Genomic DNA, 17,733 nt, shown 5'->3' with positions numbered 1-17,733 from the left:
AGAAGGGCTAAAAAACCTCTGGGACCTATTGTGTTACAATAAGGAGTACTGAATACTATACTTCTAACATTATAACAGATGTGTTTGAGCTAAATTAATTTAGAATGGAGTAAAATACTTTAATGTTAATCAACAGGTAAATTTCTTGTTTTGTTTATTAAAGATGATGTGTAACACTACGCTATTCAAAACCAAACAAGATGTTGGAATTAGGAGAAAGCAATTCCCGGCATGAAAAGTTAATTCGGTAGGCGAAGTTGCGATTCTCATTTCACGGTGGAGTTATATTTAGCCAAGGCCTTTCAAATCAGGATTCCTTGAAGTGTTTCTTTCGTATGTCTACCTGAGCTTTATACCAGCAACTTAATTATCACAGATTAATGAGGGAATAGAGTTTTTTTCTGACATCCTTTACTGAAAATATACATATATACCTGAGTACATAAACATGAGTATGTAACTGGTGCCCTTCCTTTGCCATATGGCATTATAAGGTGTCGGGCTGGGTCCACTGAAAGCGGTTACAATATTGGTCTAGGAGCCGTTGGCCGGGGTACAATGGTGAGAGTATGGAGGGATTTGTGATAATCTAATAATTGAAAGTTTCTAATTTAATTCTATGAGTATAACTATATCATCTGCCTCCATGAAAAAAAATGCTTTCATTGTAGCGTGAAAACAAGTAATTTTAACATATTGTTTTTTAATCAACCACCGGCAACTTAAGGCTTTATGTTTAGAATTTAAAGAAAATTATTCAAACATATATGGGTGATTTTTTTTTTTTATTGAAACCTCTTTAGCCCTGGTAGAGTAAATTGGCTTGAATCAGACGAAAAAGTGTAACGCTTCATAGTACAAGAGCCGGGAAGAAAAAAAGGCAGTTATCTCACCCCAATTTTTGATTACTTTAATGAAAACTAAGTATAATTACTAGTCAAAATTGATGAGTCTGCCAAGTATAGGTAGGGGGAATAAAAAAATATGGCTGTTTCAAAAAAAACCCTAAAAAAAACATTAATTTTTCATTCGGAGCTCTATATCTTAAGAGCTACCAATAACACTAGAAAATCTAAGAGAACATTATTTAAAGAAGAGTAAATTTGCTGAAATATTAGCCCTAAAAGAGCTATTTATGTTCAATAGTTCTCGAGATATAGATTTTTAAAAAGAAAAATTTAAATCTATGAAAGATTAGTAGTTAGCTAATTTTCTTTTGAGAAATCTATATCTCAGGAACTATGAGACTTGCAGATGTCTATTAGCACTCAAATTAAAGCTAGTTTAATGGACTATAAATTAGTTTATGATCTTTATCTTCGTAGGAATAGTATTTTTCATGATATTTGCTAAAATAAATTGATTTATAGTTGTTCGGACAATAAGTTTGATATATGAAAATCTTCAATTCATGGATTTTGACTAGTAATTATACATAGTTTTCATTAAATTAATAAAAAATTGGAGTGAGATAACTGCCTTTTTTCTCGTCTTGTGCTCTTCTACTATCACCTTCTCTTGCGCACACGCACCTGGATGACCACCTACTTCCCCTACAAGAACATAAATAAGTAACACACGTGCGAGCACACTCATACAAATACACACATATACATATGCACTCACGTTTGTACTCCTTTGGATTCACACTTACATACATAAAAACACATATGCACGCGCTCAAACACACAGTTTTCGTTGAAAACCAAAATTCGAAATTTCCCACAATCGCAATATTTCCCTTTACTGTATACGCAATATATACCAACTTTTGGCAAGTGGAAATAAAAAAAAACAAAAAGACTGCAAACCCATATGTAGATTCTAATAGTATTCTACATTAGAATTTATATCAGTTATTCCGTCGTTTGCAAAGAAGGCGACAACTATTTTCCAAAATTGCTTAGTTAATGAAACTGATGTGGTACGGTACTGATGCTGTTCTTCAACGTACTCTAGTGGTCGAATATGTACTATGAATGGTAATGCCAGAATATAAACGACTCACTGCCTCTTTTGCTGCCAACAATTTTGTAGAAAATAAGGCGGAACGTGAAGCAGTGGCAATAGTTGATTGTAAATGGGTTTAAGGATTGTTTAATTTTTGATAGTTAGCTAATCGCCATCAAAATTATTTACTGTCACATTAATTACCTTAAGGGGCCTCTACATGTTGGCCAAGCCAAGGCGAACTCGGGCATTCACGAGCATGTGGATGGGTGGCTTGGCTTGGTTGGCCTAGGCTCGTTGCCGAGCCGTCGAGAGTCGGTTTTTTGGCCACAGATCAAAGGGGTTCGTGAGAGCGCTCGTGTAGCATCTACATTATTGTTCTTTGTCTAGTTGCAACTGAGAGCTGTTAGGTGGTTGTAGTTAATTTTTATAATAAGTTTTATTTTTTATCTTATTTATTTATATTTAATTTCCTTTCATTTTCTTTTTTTGTAATAAAAATAATATAATCCCAGTGCAATGGCTGAAACCACTTATTGTCCGCCATGCTTGCCTCTCTGAATAACACTGACATGTGGATGGCCCGCTCTTAGTTTACCGATCATTTGTACAAGCTCCTGATTCGTGGCGAGCGGCCAACATGTAGATCCGCCTTTAAAGTTATCTGTAATTCGAGTTGTAAAATCAAAATTTATCCAAGTATTGTGTGCTAATACAACTGCCCGCTACTCAAATCATCGATTATATTTATATAATTATAAACTTTCACTTACGATAGTTGTCATGGCAATACATGCATAGCTATGTTAGCTATCGAATTAGCTATCGAAATGGCTGAAAGGCACTGAGTAGTCCTGATATCACTCTGATCTTGTTCTAAGAAATTGTCATAATTCCTTCCAAGAAGGGCAGTAATCAATTATCCCACTTCCTTGAGGTGAACACCAGACAATAATTACTGGGAATGGACAAAAGTAATACTCCAGCGTTTGGACTGGAAACCCACTGCTAAAGCCCCTGCTACACCATGCTATGAGCACCTTCCAACTCACCTCTGAAAACTCAAAGTCAACTAACAGAACTGTTAGGTAACGACATTGATTCGTCATTTGGTCATTACCTTTGGATCGAGGTATATTTCACTCAATTAAACTACTCTTGAAATAAAATAAAACGTTATTAGAATTTACAGTACTATCCTTCAAGAGAACAGATGAATTTGAAGACCCTGCTAGGAGTGAATGGGAGGACACCTGCACTTACTTTACACTGCATCGATTATTTTTGATTGAGGAGGCTAGGACCCAGTAATGAGTTTTCAAACCTTCTTCGTTTATCTAATAATAATCGTCCAATATTTTATTTTTATTTAAAATTAAATTTGAAGCTGAAAATAAACAGTTTTCATCCGAGCGATTACTATTGTTAATTGAAAAGTCTTTCTTAAATATTGTCTTTGCTTTTAATTCTTCATCATTATGTATTACTGTAGTTCTTTGAAAATGATTTGGTTTTTATGAAATAATCTCAACAATACTGTCAACAGTGGGTAGGGTACTATGGTACCAACTCCAAGGACCCGGTTTCGAATCCAGCAGATAATTATTTTGTTTCACTGTAGCCGTGAGTTTGGGTACTGTACTGTAGCTCTGGGTTTGGGAGCCTTCCAGAGTCCTATCGGCCTCATGAAGTGAGTTCCCTTAATTGGGTAAAAATCTGGCGGTCGCGCCCGATTCTGACCAAATCACCTCCTTGTACAACCATTGGTACATTACAAAGTACTGCACCTCTGACTCTTCATGGGTGATAGTAATACAGATTTAATTTTTTTTTTTTTTTTTTTTTTTTTTTAAATATCAACTTATCTAAAACTAGAAAGAACAATACTATATTAATTTAATAGTAACAACAGTGTATCAATTTATTCATAATTCAAAGATTATTTGTTCTTTCTTTACAACTTACAAAATCCATTACACAAAACACATTAGCACTATGTGAAGTCTATTGTTTCATAACCAGTCCTATGAGAACCTCCCTTCCCAGCTCGAGTGAAAATAATAAATAACTTACAAAATGTCAAAGACCGTCGATATGGAATTGAAAAAAGTAAGTATTTGGTTATATTTCGACCCAAAGAAGGTTTTCATTTCGTATTTATTGAGCAATATTTCTATGAACCATTGAAGGCCTTTACAGATCTTCAGCACATGATGCTTGAGACAACCCAGAAATTAAAGTTAGCAGATGTGCAAATAGAATCTCTAAAGAGAGCTAAACAGCGTGCAGAACTCACATCTCTTGAAATCAAGGTAAATATCAGGACAATTAATGTGAGAATACATAAAAATGAGTCTAATTTTGGATGTTTTTTTCTTAATAAACTTTATAACATTCCGGTTCAGTCAATCATAGATATTATAAGTATATAGCCAAAAAAGAAAATCTATGATATTTAATCAATAGCTTCATGAGATAATGAACTTCAACATTTGAAGCAATAAATATAAAGAACTGGTAATTCTTTTTTGAGTCAAATCAAACGTCATATTTATTTATCACTATTAATATCTTATTTATTTCAAGATGGTCCAATGTTTAATGTTAGCTCTAATGTGTATAAAGTCATATTCCAAGTTACATTGGTATTTAAGATTTATTTCATACAGACCAAGTTAGTTTTAATAATTTATTTTGCTTATTTGGTTAAATATAACATAATATTAGATACTGATTAGGACCAATTAGGTTTAGTAATATAAACTTAAATATAAAACAAGATTAACTTTCTGTTCAGCTAATAATAATGATTATATGGGAATGAGATTGTTTATATTACTATCAGCAAACAATGCCTATTGATAGTAATTATTCTTTCCTGTAATCTTACATTGGGCCAAACGTTCATAGTATTGTAGATATATTATACATATATCGCAGCGGCTAGAGAAACTTTAAGATCAAAAGATTAAAAATAAAAAATATTAAATATATTCAGTAAATACAGACATACATTTGGAATAGTTGTTTTATATGAATTGAGATTGGATGCTACATGTTTTTTTTAGCAGCTTTTCCATATAGATTTGCAATAAAAAAAAAAAAAGATATGGTACTATTTCACTACTGTCGCTCTAACATGGAAGAGGCAGTGTATTCACTTACAGGGAATGAAAAGACGGTTGAACATAGTTGTTGGTTATAATTTGGTAAAAATAGAATGAGTCAGAATTTTAAAATGTACTATAATGAATAAACCACTTAATTATCTCGTCCATTTATTAACTTGACTATTTCTACCCCGAAATACTTCAATGTTGAAAATTTATTACTGCAGGGTGCTGTCAAAAATATTGCTTTCTTTGGCTTACTTGTTTGACTAAAGCCCTGCAAATCGCATTCACCTGCGGGTGAAACTTTGGTGCTTAATAAGTAATTCTGTATTATTTGAGTTCCTTTTTGACCTTACTGGCCCATCTTCCTTCATTAGCTACATGCGGTCAATCAACGATCTTCTGAAAATTTATTATGCTTAATTTGCGATTGTAACCAATGTTTTAAAACAATATCACTTATACCTTAAAAGATTTGAACATTTTGTAAAATATCATCACTACAGATATAGTAAAGTTTCAGAGGTTTCATAATTCCAGCACATATTTTTGAAACAAAAAAAATGTTCATTTTAAATGTTTCCAGTTCAATGAATCTTTGGTTGATACAATGTTTCATTGTCCTGGATAACTATATTAAATGAAATTGTTTTAGTGTTATTTCATCTCATGTATTTGATCTCTATGTTAGATATTATAAAAGTTTGTTGTATCTAATAAAATATTTAATTTTTTAGGGTAACAATTGATAGGACATGAATGTAATTTTATTTTATTAATTTAGTCCAGGAATTATAATATAAACTTATTTAATCAAAATATGTTCCTCTGATTCTTCCAATGAAAGGTTTTTCTATTTTCTATTTCTCCACCAAAACTCAGAGTTTAGGAAGGATCAAGTTCCTGCTAAGCATTTCGTAGTATTAACCCTTAGCCAGAAACATCCATCTCTCCGACTGGTACCTTACTTTTTCTTTTTAATTTATCATTTTCGCTATAAATTACTGATTTAACTCCCAAATATTTGTTAATTGAAACTTCTGATTTATTTAAAGTACCTATATCAGAGAAAGAAATTGGTTTAGTATAGTAAATGTGAGATAAATAATTTTCAATAAGATAATAGAAACCTGAGAAAACCAAAATAATAATAGGTACCAGACCTTAATAAAAAATATAGTTAATCGCAAAACGTGAGTAATTAAAAATATATTTGTAAACACAAGCAAAATATAATAAAAGTTACTATGTATAAAAATAATTAGAAGGAACTTCAGAGACCTAGATTATTTAACACTATTCACAAAAAATATTGGAATATATAAAATGTGAGCAATATCAGAAAAATATATTACATACAAATTTAAATGTATTTATATAACAGTTGTATATATAGCCTCAATGAACCTTATATGAAATAAGTCAAACAATTAAAATACTGAAGAGAACGAATAAACTTAAATTATTTAGTTTAATAAAATTATTTATATATGAAATTTATTTTAGGCGAAGATAAATTTGTTTAAATTATAGGCAATATTAATTTACAAACACAATGTCCATGGCATTTTGGCTTAGATGCTACATTCAGGCACACTAAAAAATATGAATCACTGGAAAATCTTTATTACAATTGATATATCACTTACATCTTATTACTTTTTTTTTTTTATCTTATTTTGTAAGACATTTCTAAATTAAGTTCAAATCATTTTTTAATCGAGTCCAAACATAGACCTGTTAACTAAAATTAACTTTTTATTAAATATTAATATCATGATCTTTATCTTCATCACTTTTACAATGTTTTGGTGAACTAAAATGACCATAACATGTATATAATTTAAATATTTAATATTGCATATGACTTAAATATACAATATCTCGCCTATAATTTAAAAAAAGAATTTTTTTGTTACAATATTTTCTATTTATAATTCTAATCATAATAAGTCAATTATTTTTTCTGTAGTCTCTTTCAGACGACACCAAAACCTATGAATCTGTTGGAAGAATGTTCATCTTAACACCTGTACCTACAGTATTACAAAATCTCAGTTCTAAATCTGTTACTTGTTCTGAAAAAATTAAAACATTAGAGGTATGATTTTATGTTCATTATGTAATCCAGTAATTAAATACCTTCAAATTACTGTAAATTTTATTTTATTTTATTTTAGGGTAATAAAGCTTACCTGGAAAAGACTTTGAAGGAAAGCGAGAATAATCTCCGAGAAATGGTTCAGCAGAGAAAGGAACGAGCAGAAAAATAAATTGTTGATGGCTTTCTATTTCTTATTTATAAATGCGCTAAATCTCTGTTTAAATTTTTTATTTAACTACATTAATTAAAGTATTTTACTTATAATTTTTTGTCTTCTTTAATATTTCCTCTCGTATACCAGTATTTGATCAGTTCTTCATACCAAGAATTTTAAACGTATGTTACTTAGCTTCTGTTTTCTTTGTTTAATTACTTTTTTAGTTCTTTTTATAATTTTTTTTTTTTTTTATCTTCTTTCTTATTCCCCTCACATGAGGTCAGCAGTATTACTTTTATATTTAAGATTTAAGTTTTTGAATTAAGCCATTTGATGGATTTGAAAATTGAAAAATACATTGGATTCAAGATTTGTTTTCTGCACTGTTGTACATTCAAAAAAATTTTAAATTTTTATAAAAACTAACGAAAAATTTTCAAACCTATTTTCTACCATTATGAAAAAAATGCATAATTTAGATTAAAAATTGCACTATTTTTTTCTTAGAAAAAGTAGAAAGAGTGGGAATGCTGCCACTAACACATAATTTTTGTTCCATGCAACTTTTTTTTTTGAGCTAGATTAGACAGACAGATTGACCATTTTATAAAAATTATTTATTTTCTTCTATCCATTGCCTGCTCAAGAACGCACTACTGCAAGTTTGCTCTTTTAATTCTTCCCTAATTATTGTGCATCTGGCTGTCTTCCAAGCGTGGATTCCCTTCTTTGGTTTAAAGTGGACAGAACCCACGACCCCTAACTTCCAGCTATAAATGAAGTCTTTGAACCACGGGAAGTTTTCTCAATAACCAACTGAGACTTAACCGATGAGGAGGTTGTCTCATTGTTCTGATCATCGTGAACCTTAATCCCTTGAATGTAATGGAGGTTGTGACAACAAACTCAAAAGTTTCTGAAATATTACAGAAGGGGTATTTGGAATATATAATGCCCAATGAGGAATTGTGAAACCCAATAGTCTAGAAGGGCCCATTGAACAGTTAGCATAAAATGTACTGTGGTAAATAAATTTCCCCATTCTATTTCTATTGAAACTTGGATTTAAAATTTTTCACAATGGCATTACTTTCCATTATTATATGTACTTCATGTGAAGCTTAGTGGAAGTAAAAATCTCTTATTATAGGAAGTTATTAATAGGTTTATAGTATTTATTGAAATATTTATTAAAATTTATAATTTTATTGAGTGATTATGCAGTTTTATTTATTTCTTAACTTGAGTCTCTAAGGAGAGACTGTACACTTCAGTTTTCAGCTCCTGCAATCCAGGCTCAACATCCCTCAGCCCTTGGGTTACTGATTCTTCTACTTCTTTTTTCGTACTTTCTTCAATTAACTGAAGAAAAAAAAATTCTGTTAATGTAAAATTCATTCTATGATTAATGTTGATTGATGCTGAATAAAGTTAAACAGTAAGTTATAAATCCTGATTGAAAATAAGTCCAACCTAATTTGTTGTAATTTTTAATAATTACTCATTACAGTAGGATAAATTGAAATGAAATAGCTACAAGTTTTTTTAATATGTGAATTATTTATTAAATATACCTTAAATTCCTCTTCAGTAATCATACCAGCTGTTCCAACACTTTTTCTAAATAACTGTATCGGATCTTTTCTTTTTGATATTTCATCTTGATGATCCAAATCAACACTTGGAGTGACCAACTCAAGAATTATTGGACCTTTCCCTAACACGATATGATTAATTGCAAATTTAGCAACTTCCCTTACAGTTATTACATCTGTTCCATCAGCCTGAATGAATTAAATGGAAATAAAAGAAAACTTCATTTGCAAATAACTCAAAAAGTATATATTTTATAGTTAACTATACATGTTTATTTAAAAGTTAATAAAATTTCCTTTAAAAAATCAAAACATATTCGCAAAAATACAGCCTATTGAAACTTATACCATTATTTTAAAATCAATTTCCCACAAAAACCACTTTTATTTTATTAATTTTTTAAATAATTCAAAATTTATACATCTCCTGGAATATTTGAAAGATAATCCAATAGTATAAACTAAATTAAAAAAATCTTTATCTTCAACAAGGTTGGTGAAGATTGCATTGGTCTAATCTAGGTAAGTGGTAGGGAAAGTCATGTGAGTGGCTTATTGATTTTGAATATATATTATTAACAATTTGCTTTATAACGAAAAGGCCATGTAAACGTGTAAATATTAAGGTGTTTTGGGAAATGAACCCACGCCACTTTAAAGATAAACAGCTCATATAATCAATAAAATATCAAGGATTGACATTCGACAGAAAGATGAAAAGAGGGTCTCATGTTCAGCAGACGGAACTTATGTTAAATAGGCGTCTAAAGCTCCTTTCCTCTCTATTCCACTGACAATGAAATTGAGACATTGACTCCACACCTACTTGCTGAAACCCTTTTGGAGATCCAATAGATTTGTGAAGCAAATCTATTGGAAAGCCAAAAAAAACTCACATCAATAAGCTACAAACATTTCAATCAAAAACACTGCATCATATTACACAATCTCCATGATAAGTCAGTAACAGAAGACTGAACACAGAATTGCACATGTCTTGTTTACAAAAACACATTAAAACATCATACAAGATAATGACTGCTTTGAACATTCCCAACATGTACCGAAGACTCAAAAGGAATTGGATGAGAGATCTTAGCTTATGAAATTAATTATTTTATATTTGCTTGTTTGAGAGTGGTTTAGTTTATTCTTAATTTAAAACAATTTTGATCCTTTTTTTCTCTCAACTTTTATTCTTTAAAATTTTTCCAACGTTTCGGCCCTCAGGGCATTCTCAAGGATACCACCTTCAATATTGATGTCATTTCCTTTTTCAAATCTTAAAATTGCAGGCTAATTGCCTTTGTCCCATATAACCTTTTCTAAAAAATGTTTTCTTAGATCCAAAAATTTTTTATAAAACAATTTTCTTCCTTCATGTACATTTACAACTTAAAAACAGTAATTTATTTAAGTCAGGAGGTGTGTATATATACATATTGATATCTGGTTTTCTTTAATCCGAAAACAGGTATTGTAATTGTTAAATTTAATTATTCTAATTATTAATTATTGGTCTCTGCAGCGGGAGTGATAAGGAAAGTCATGCGAGTAGATGCACCAGATATTTATTTATTCTTTTTTTTATTAATCCTTTTTTTTTCCAATTATTATTTTCTTGTTAAAATAATATAGTCATAAATTATTTAATATTAATAAAGTTTTTAAAAAATTATATTGTAATCTTTTAGGCAATTACCTGTATTCCTGGTATGTAATTTCCTAGGGTATAGAAATTGGTTGTTTCAACCTTTGAAATTCCAGAAGCCGTTACAGTACTGTTGGCTAAGCTCAAAGCTTGGCCATTATTTTCACAAACAAATACACAAGGTAGATTCCATAACTTTGCCATATTGAATGTCTCAAAAATCTGGCCTTGCATTGCCGCTCCATCGCCATAAATAGTGAAACATACTCCACCCGTCTTTCGGTACTTTGAAGCTAGGGCTATACCAGCACCGAGAGGTACCTGCAGTTATAAATAAATATTATGTATTGACCATAAAGTGTATTTAAGACTACCCAAGTGGCTAGAAGTGTACCTGTGCACCAACAATGCCATTTCCACCATAAAAATTCTTTCCATACAAATGCATTGAACCACCTTTGCCCTTAGAAGCTCCCGACTGTTTTCCTAATAATTCAGCTATCACTTCTAAAAGTGTAAGTCCCATTAAATATGACAATCCATGTATTCTGTAACCAGATATTAATGAGTCCTCAGGTCTCATTGCAGCTTTAATTCCTACAGCAATAGCTTCCTATATAACATAATAATTTATTTATTTTAAAAAGCAAGTTTAAATATTTGACTTTACATAAAGCAGAAATAATTATATAACAGATAAAAGATTAAAATTTTATCATGTTCATAAATTATTTTAATTTGGTATTTTTTGCTTGTATAACCCATTCCATGAATGAATATTTTTATATTATTTGTGCTGGTTGTAGTATAATTATTATTGATTATAAATTTAGTTTGTTTTTTTTTCAATTAACATAGAATTTAATACAGAATAAGTCAAGTTTTGATGACTTTCAAATTTTTATATTCTAATTGTAAATTTTGATATTTTAATTTAATGGGATGAGTCATAAAAGCTTAGTATTTTCCTTGCTAATTTAAAAGTAAGCTTATTGTATGACTGCTTTTTTTTTTACTGTTTGAAGCATATACTGTTGTGTTCCTCCAATATGGTCTACATCAAGGACAAATCGTTTCTGAAAGTAGACAAATTACATTGTCACAAATATTACAAATACCTCAGCTCCACAATAAGCTCCTTAAATGATCAACTGGCTGAGATAGACCAGCATATAGCACACTTTTAATTAATTAATAAAGTAATAGCAAGTACAACAGTACCTTCATCGCTTCGTCAAGAATAATAAAAATCTGAAGCTAAGGGTGTACAATGCATCTGTACATGAAATGTACCTCTAATAGGTACCCTAGAAAGCTGAAGAATGAGATTTGATAGGAAAGTCCTCTACAAGTTCCACAGCGTTCTGGAATCACATGAAGAAGAACTAAGTGAGCTGTTTGCAGATACAGGTCTGTCAATATCTCATGATATGATGGCGAGGAGGTTAAGATCCGCTGGGCATGTGGCTCAAAGCGATCAATCAGGACGCCTCTACACAACAATGAATGCCATTACAGCTAGTGAGAGACCACATGGAAGGCCAAAAACCAGATGGATAGACAAAATGAATAAAGATGTGAAACACCTGCATGCCGCAAAACTGGAAAGCATTAGCCCAAGAAAAGCAGGCATGGAGAAGGTTGTTTCAGAGGGCTGAAAATCTACATGGTCTAGTCGACTGATAAAAAAAAAAAATAGCATTGTGTTCTATGGTCCATTGTTGTCATCTTGAAGCTATGTTTCTTTTTTTATAAAATTATCATTCTTTAGCTTTTGATTCTTATCCAGAGAATTGAAGGTTTTCCTTGAAGATAATAGATGTGAACTGATTATATTTATATTTATGACTGGATCTACAGGCTAATCCCTGTCTAACAATTGTTTCTCAATTTTAGGTTTTTTTTTTACAATACTTCCACTTTTAATCATAAGTAACAATTCTTTTGACGAAACTTTTGTCTTTCGGCTTTCTTCTAAAGTAGTTGACAAATTTCATTCTGCTAAGTAGTCAATGCATGAGGAACTACTCTTTACTTTTCCCAAATTATAAAGCCCTTGTTTTATAATGGATTGGGAAATTGTAAGCTCTCTTGCCAACACTCTTTCCTCTTAAGGTTCGTGTCGACACTGTCTACGAACCATAAACTCACCTAGCATATTCTTTTGAATCACTGCACCAAACAGATTGTTTCAGTGGCAAACAAAACTTATCCAATAATGGCGTAATGTTACTAATAATTAAAATCTTAGTAGCATGTTATTTAACTCAGTGCCAAGAAAAAACTGAAGGCAAGACAAGATCATTTTGTTTTACAAAGTCACATAGTATAGTCTAGGGATGGAATGATATCAACCTTAATTGTTTTTGAAAAAAAAATTTATAAAAAAAAAATTAGTCATTGTATACGTCTCATACCGCTATCGTTCAAATACAAAACCTTACTCATAAAACATGATTTCAAAAAATAATTTTTAATACTACCAGATATACATACACCTACCTGTATGTATGTAGTCAATTTCTGATTTTGTCTAGGGGTTACGAAAAAAAAAAAATAATTATAAAAAGAAATAATAATTTTTAATAAAAAAAAAAAGGTATAATTCTGACTTGAGTTTTACGTTTATTGCAACTTATTCCCATTATATGAGTGACCAAACCTCAGTATGTTTGAAGTATCACTAGATTACTCGAAAACTTATATTTTCTATACAGTCCCCCCCTTTTAGCACTAAGGAAAGGAAATTTTTTTTTATTTATTGCTATTTACATTAAAACACATTAACTAAATTTGATGTAAGATCAAAATAGAGTGATAGTCATGTAGAGAAAATAATACAAGAAAATTTGAAAACAAATTTACTTGGCCTGTTTGTAAATGACAAAATCCTCTGATCATTTTCTGTTCATACAATTTTCCAGCTGCTTCCTCAAGCCACCGAATGGCCACCATTTGCTTATAATATTGGATAGCTTCATTTTTGGTAACAATTGCCTCTTTGGGTGGAGTTTCTTCGAGCTTGTGAAGGTTAAAGTTCTAAGAAAAAAGATTGAAACAGACATCATAAACTAATTAAATCATTAGTAATTTAAATTAATATTTTTATCATCTCATACTCTTAAAATGTTGACAATTCTATAAAGAAAAAAATTATCCCCTTATTTCTTTAGTGTGTAAAAATATGTGATTATTTTTATTGGTGGCCACTCCCTAGTACTCAACTTAAATTATGTATATTACATAGGTTTGTAGTATTTAAGTACATGCTTATCTTTGTTTTCTTGTAAAGCTTCTCTTGTGTAAAGATGAAATATTGATTTCTCTCTCCATAGGCAGTTAATTCCATTAGGGTTTAATTGAGTATATGATGTTTATTTATATAAGATATTCAAAATTATATTTATAAATAACATTGGATATTATTTTCCCTGTTGGGTTTATTATCATAATGGATTTGATTATAGTGAAAAAGTAAGAATGGTTCAAGTATTTTTAAGCAAGGCATATGTTCTTGTTAGATTTTCAAACTGTGTTTCATTTTGAAAATCATTTATGATCAAAAGTTTAAGACTGATCACTACTAAATAAATATTTGCAATTAGAATTAATACACAAATTAGATGCTCTGTTTTGTTTTATAACTTTTTAGTCATATGTGTTACTCCCTAGAATAAGATTTATTTTAAAAATCAATATTTGGTGTTTGCCTGCTTCAGAATATTATCAATCGAATTACTTTTTTAATTTAAGAGAAAAAATTGATAGGTAAAAAGCACCAAATATAGAGAATGACCCATTTGGTACTTGAAAACTTTAAAATCCCTAGAACTAAGCTCATAAATTTTCAAAACAGTAGTGTTTATTTTAGCCTTACATTAATATAATGTAAATTTTATGAACTTATTCATGTGCAAAAAATAAAATACTGGAAGGCCACAAAAGCTGAGTACTTGGTACTTTAATATACTGCCCACTAGGGGTTGAAAATTGAAATTATTTTTAATGTTGGTTAGAAATTTATTTTATGGAGCAAGGTTAGTTTTTAAGGCCACTCACTGCAATGCATGTATAAATGGTTAACCTGAGAACAAGAAACAAATACAAAAAATAATAAATTAGTCAATTGTTGATAAATGTTTGATATTTGTTTTCATAAATAATTTTTGTTTGTATATATGTCTGAAAAAATTAATGTTAAAATGCTATGGGAATAAAAGTTTTTTTAAGTCTAATTAACAGATTTTTACTCTGATTAATACATTTTAAATTTCTGGAAATATTTAATGCGGATATGTTTTTGTATGATTTACTTATGTTTTCCATAAATAAATTTGATCTTGATACCCAAAATATTTGGGCAGCACAGCTCTTAAATGAAAAATAATTTCTTTTTGTTATAAATAGATTCCAACCAATAATAATTATATTATAACAGAAACCAAGATATGACTTTTATATCTGAAAATAATTAAAATTAAACCAATACTTTCCTTAAAAATTATATTTTAACAAAATATAAACTATTATGCACTGTGAAATCAATAATGAAAGCATAAATCACAATGTTTTTATTTTTTCTTATTATTTGTAGTTAGAAGTTGTAGTAAAAATGAATAAAATACATTATTATTTTAACATTCTAGTTTAGCATGACTCAATATCGGGAAATAAATAAGCTAAATATCAAATGATCATATTTTGAGCATAAATATTGAGAAAGAAAAAACTATTAAATATAATATAAAATATCATTTCAGGTAATTACATTAATAAAATGTGAGTTTTGTATAATCGCAATTTAGTAATTAGTATGCTTGATTAATGAATTGTGGATAGCTTATAAAGCTTAGGGATTGAAGTTCCTCAGATCAGTTCAAACAACTTGGCAACAACTTACCTCTAAACAAAACCTTGAAATATTTTCTAAAAGAGGAGTGTAAACTCAGATTAAATTTATTGAAATCATTCCAAAATAATTTTTTGCATTAATGTTATTTATGTATTCATGTTACTCATCCTGTTGAATAAAATCACTCTAAATTTATTTTAGAATAAATTCACTTAGTAATTCTAAAATAAGTTACTGCAGAAATGTATTAATTAATGAATTAAATATGGTGCTTTATTAAACTAAATCAGAAAAAATATTTGTTTAAATCTTAAGGTATACATTCCTGTAAGCACCAGCAGTTAAATATTAAAATAAAAAAAGTGTTTGAATTCATATAATCAATAAATGTTGAAAGATATAATTCTACAAATACTATAGTCCGATGGGATCTGTTTTTAATATTTTTAGTAACGTGTTGTTGATATAGAGATTAATAAAACATACAATGTTATTTACACAGCTTTACACTTTAGTGCGTCACTAGTAAGCAATTATCCACTTCAAATCAACGAGGCATATTTTCATCTAATGATTGATTAGAAATATTCATTATAATAATTATCTAGCTAAACACCCTAAAGGTGTTGAGGGATAAATTATACGGGAATTAATTAGATTATTTTTGTTGTTTTTTTGAATTTGTTTTCCAGCAGCAGAACTCCATAATGATATTTCATTTAAATCTGTAAGGCAATCGGATAGCAATTCACATTCACATTCAAAGCATTTAGTATTGAGCAAGACTGTATTAATGTTCAAGTTAAAAAAAAAGAAAGAATAATTCATAGCAAATGCATACCTTTGTAGCAATGGTCGCACTATTAGTAAAAAAACTCTTTAACCGCAAACTCAAACTTCTCATATTCTATAAAATAAAATATTTAATCAAATAATTATCTAAAAAATTAATTGATCCAGAAGATAAACTGCTACCTTTCCCTTAAGTAAATTTTGACTGCTCATAATTAGAATAATTAAAACTTTTCAGAAAGAATAAAGTATGACAGATATTCGAATCTCCCCCCAGCCTATCTAAATAAGAGAGCTATGGGAAAACCAGGATGACTAATTCTACTTAGTTATCACAGTCAGTAAGACAAGCCTGCATTAAATGATATACAATTAAAGATAGCATTTCATTTAATTAGAAAGCATTTATTAATTTATAAGTTACATAGAATAAGGAATTAAATGAAGTTAGCCATTTCTTCAAAAGAAGTGCTTAGTACACCAGACATAATTTAGACAAACTAATTTTTTATTTTAAGAGCTTTGTTAAAATGTAATTACTTACATAATATGACCTAATTTTAAATTAAATTTCATAAAATTTACAACGATTTTATAATTTTTATTAAATATGGACTAGGTCATTTTGAATAGTTTCTACTGTTATCAGGGTAAAGCATAAAAAATAAACAAAACTATTTATGATTAAATAAATATCGAATTTTAAGAATTAATGAATGTCATTCACTCATGATCAGTGAAGGCTAGATTGAAGCCGGTCATAAACATACAAAAGGTGTTGCAGGATTAAATGTCTTAACTGCAAGGTTATAAATTGATTGTTTCATACATGCAACTATGCAAGTTGTATTTTCTCTTTCCTACCTACCTTAACAACTCAACGTTCATTTCATTATTATAATCAGAACAAAAAATGAAGATAATTAATATGTATGTATATATTTTTTTGTATTACATAAGAACCTAGTCTATTGTTTAAGCACTTATAATGAAACATAATTTTAATATTATTTTCATTTAAATCCCTTCTTATCCAATACAAACTGACGTTCTCTTAGCTTTATTTTCCTGGTAAAGGTCATGATTTCCCTATCTTACTGTGGGATCCTGAATGATTGCTGACTTCCCCGTCTTAGGTAAAGCGACAATATTTGCATATCCTACGGATACATCCACACAGTAGACCTCGGCGAAGCAGGTAAAGTCTTTCTTATAGGAGCTTCATTCACTCGTACTTTACTCTGTGGTGTCGGCGTGTTATGAGGAGGGAGATGCTTGGGGCATTTCCCCAGCACATGATGGTGTTTCAGGCTCAGTTGCATTTGCAACTGAGCGACCCAATTTCTCTATCCTGTCCATTGACACCAATGACCCTGGGGTGCATAATTGATAATCAACTACAAGGCATTGGGTCATTGAGATCCCGTAAGTATTTGTTTCTCATACATAAACTTGTTCGCTTTCGGGGTCTCTGTGAAATAGCGTACTCCAATGCGCTGCACCGGCAATTGGCCTATTC

At 29.9% G+C, this 17,733-nt stretch overlaps 2 protein-coding genes across 8 annotated transcripts; one reads left to right on the top strand and one right to left on the bottom strand.

The window, feature by feature from the left end:
• Nucleotides 1–3,919: 3,919 nt before the first annotated feature.
• Pfdn1 (prefoldin 1) lies at nucleotides 3,920–7,431 on the top strand. The gene is made up of 4 exons (XM_014419286.2): nucleotides 3,920–4,059; nucleotides 4,140–4,262; nucleotides 7,036–7,164; nucleotides 7,244–7,431. The coding sequence occupies exons 1-4, from the start codon at nucleotides 4,027–4,029 to the stop codon at nucleotides 7,334–7,336; spliced, it is 378 nt and encodes a 125-aa protein (XP_014274772.1). The 5' UTR covers nucleotides 3,920–4,026; the 3' UTR covers nucleotides 7,337–7,431.
• Nucleotides 7,432–8,510: 1,079 nt separating this feature from the next.
• On the bottom strand, nucleotides 8,511–17,001 carry LOC106679908 (pyruvate dehydrogenase E1 component subunit alpha, somatic form, mitochondrial). Of its 7 annotated transcripts, none has more exons than XM_014419305.3 (7): nucleotides 16,942–17,001; nucleotides 16,264–16,329; nucleotides 13,436–13,609; nucleotides 10,965–11,183; nucleotides 10,622–10,891; nucleotides 8,899–9,108; nucleotides 8,511–8,686 (listed from the first exon to the last, which is right to left on the bottom strand). In XM_014419305.3, the coding sequence occupies exons 2-7, from the start codon at nucleotides 16,324–16,326 to the stop codon at nucleotides 8,555–8,557; spliced, it is 1,068 nt and encodes a 355-aa protein (XP_014274791.1). In that variant the 5' UTR covers nucleotides 16,327–16,329; nucleotides 16,942–17,001; the 3' UTR covers nucleotides 8,511–8,554. The 7 variants fall into 7 exon arrangements, with proteins under 7 accessions (XP_014274791.1, XP_066907859.1, XP_014274790.1 ...); XM_067051758.1 differs by lacking the exon at nucleotides 16,942–17,001 and adding an exon at nucleotides 16,759–16,782; XM_014419304.3 differs by lacking the exon at nucleotides 16,942–17,001 and adding an exon at nucleotides 16,398–16,698.
• Nucleotides 17,002–17,733: the final 732 nt, after the last annotated feature.

Source organism: Halyomorpha halys, unplaced genomic scaffold, assembly GCF_000696795.3.
Source record: "Halyomorpha halys isolate HHAL.00 unplaced genomic scaffold, Hhal_1.1 Scaffold230.1, whole genome shotgun sequence".
NCBI lineage: Eukaryota > Metazoa > Arthropoda > Insecta > Hemiptera > Pentatomidae > Halyomorpha > Halyomorpha halys.
This window is presented reverse-complemented; position numbering and strand designations above follow the sequence as displayed.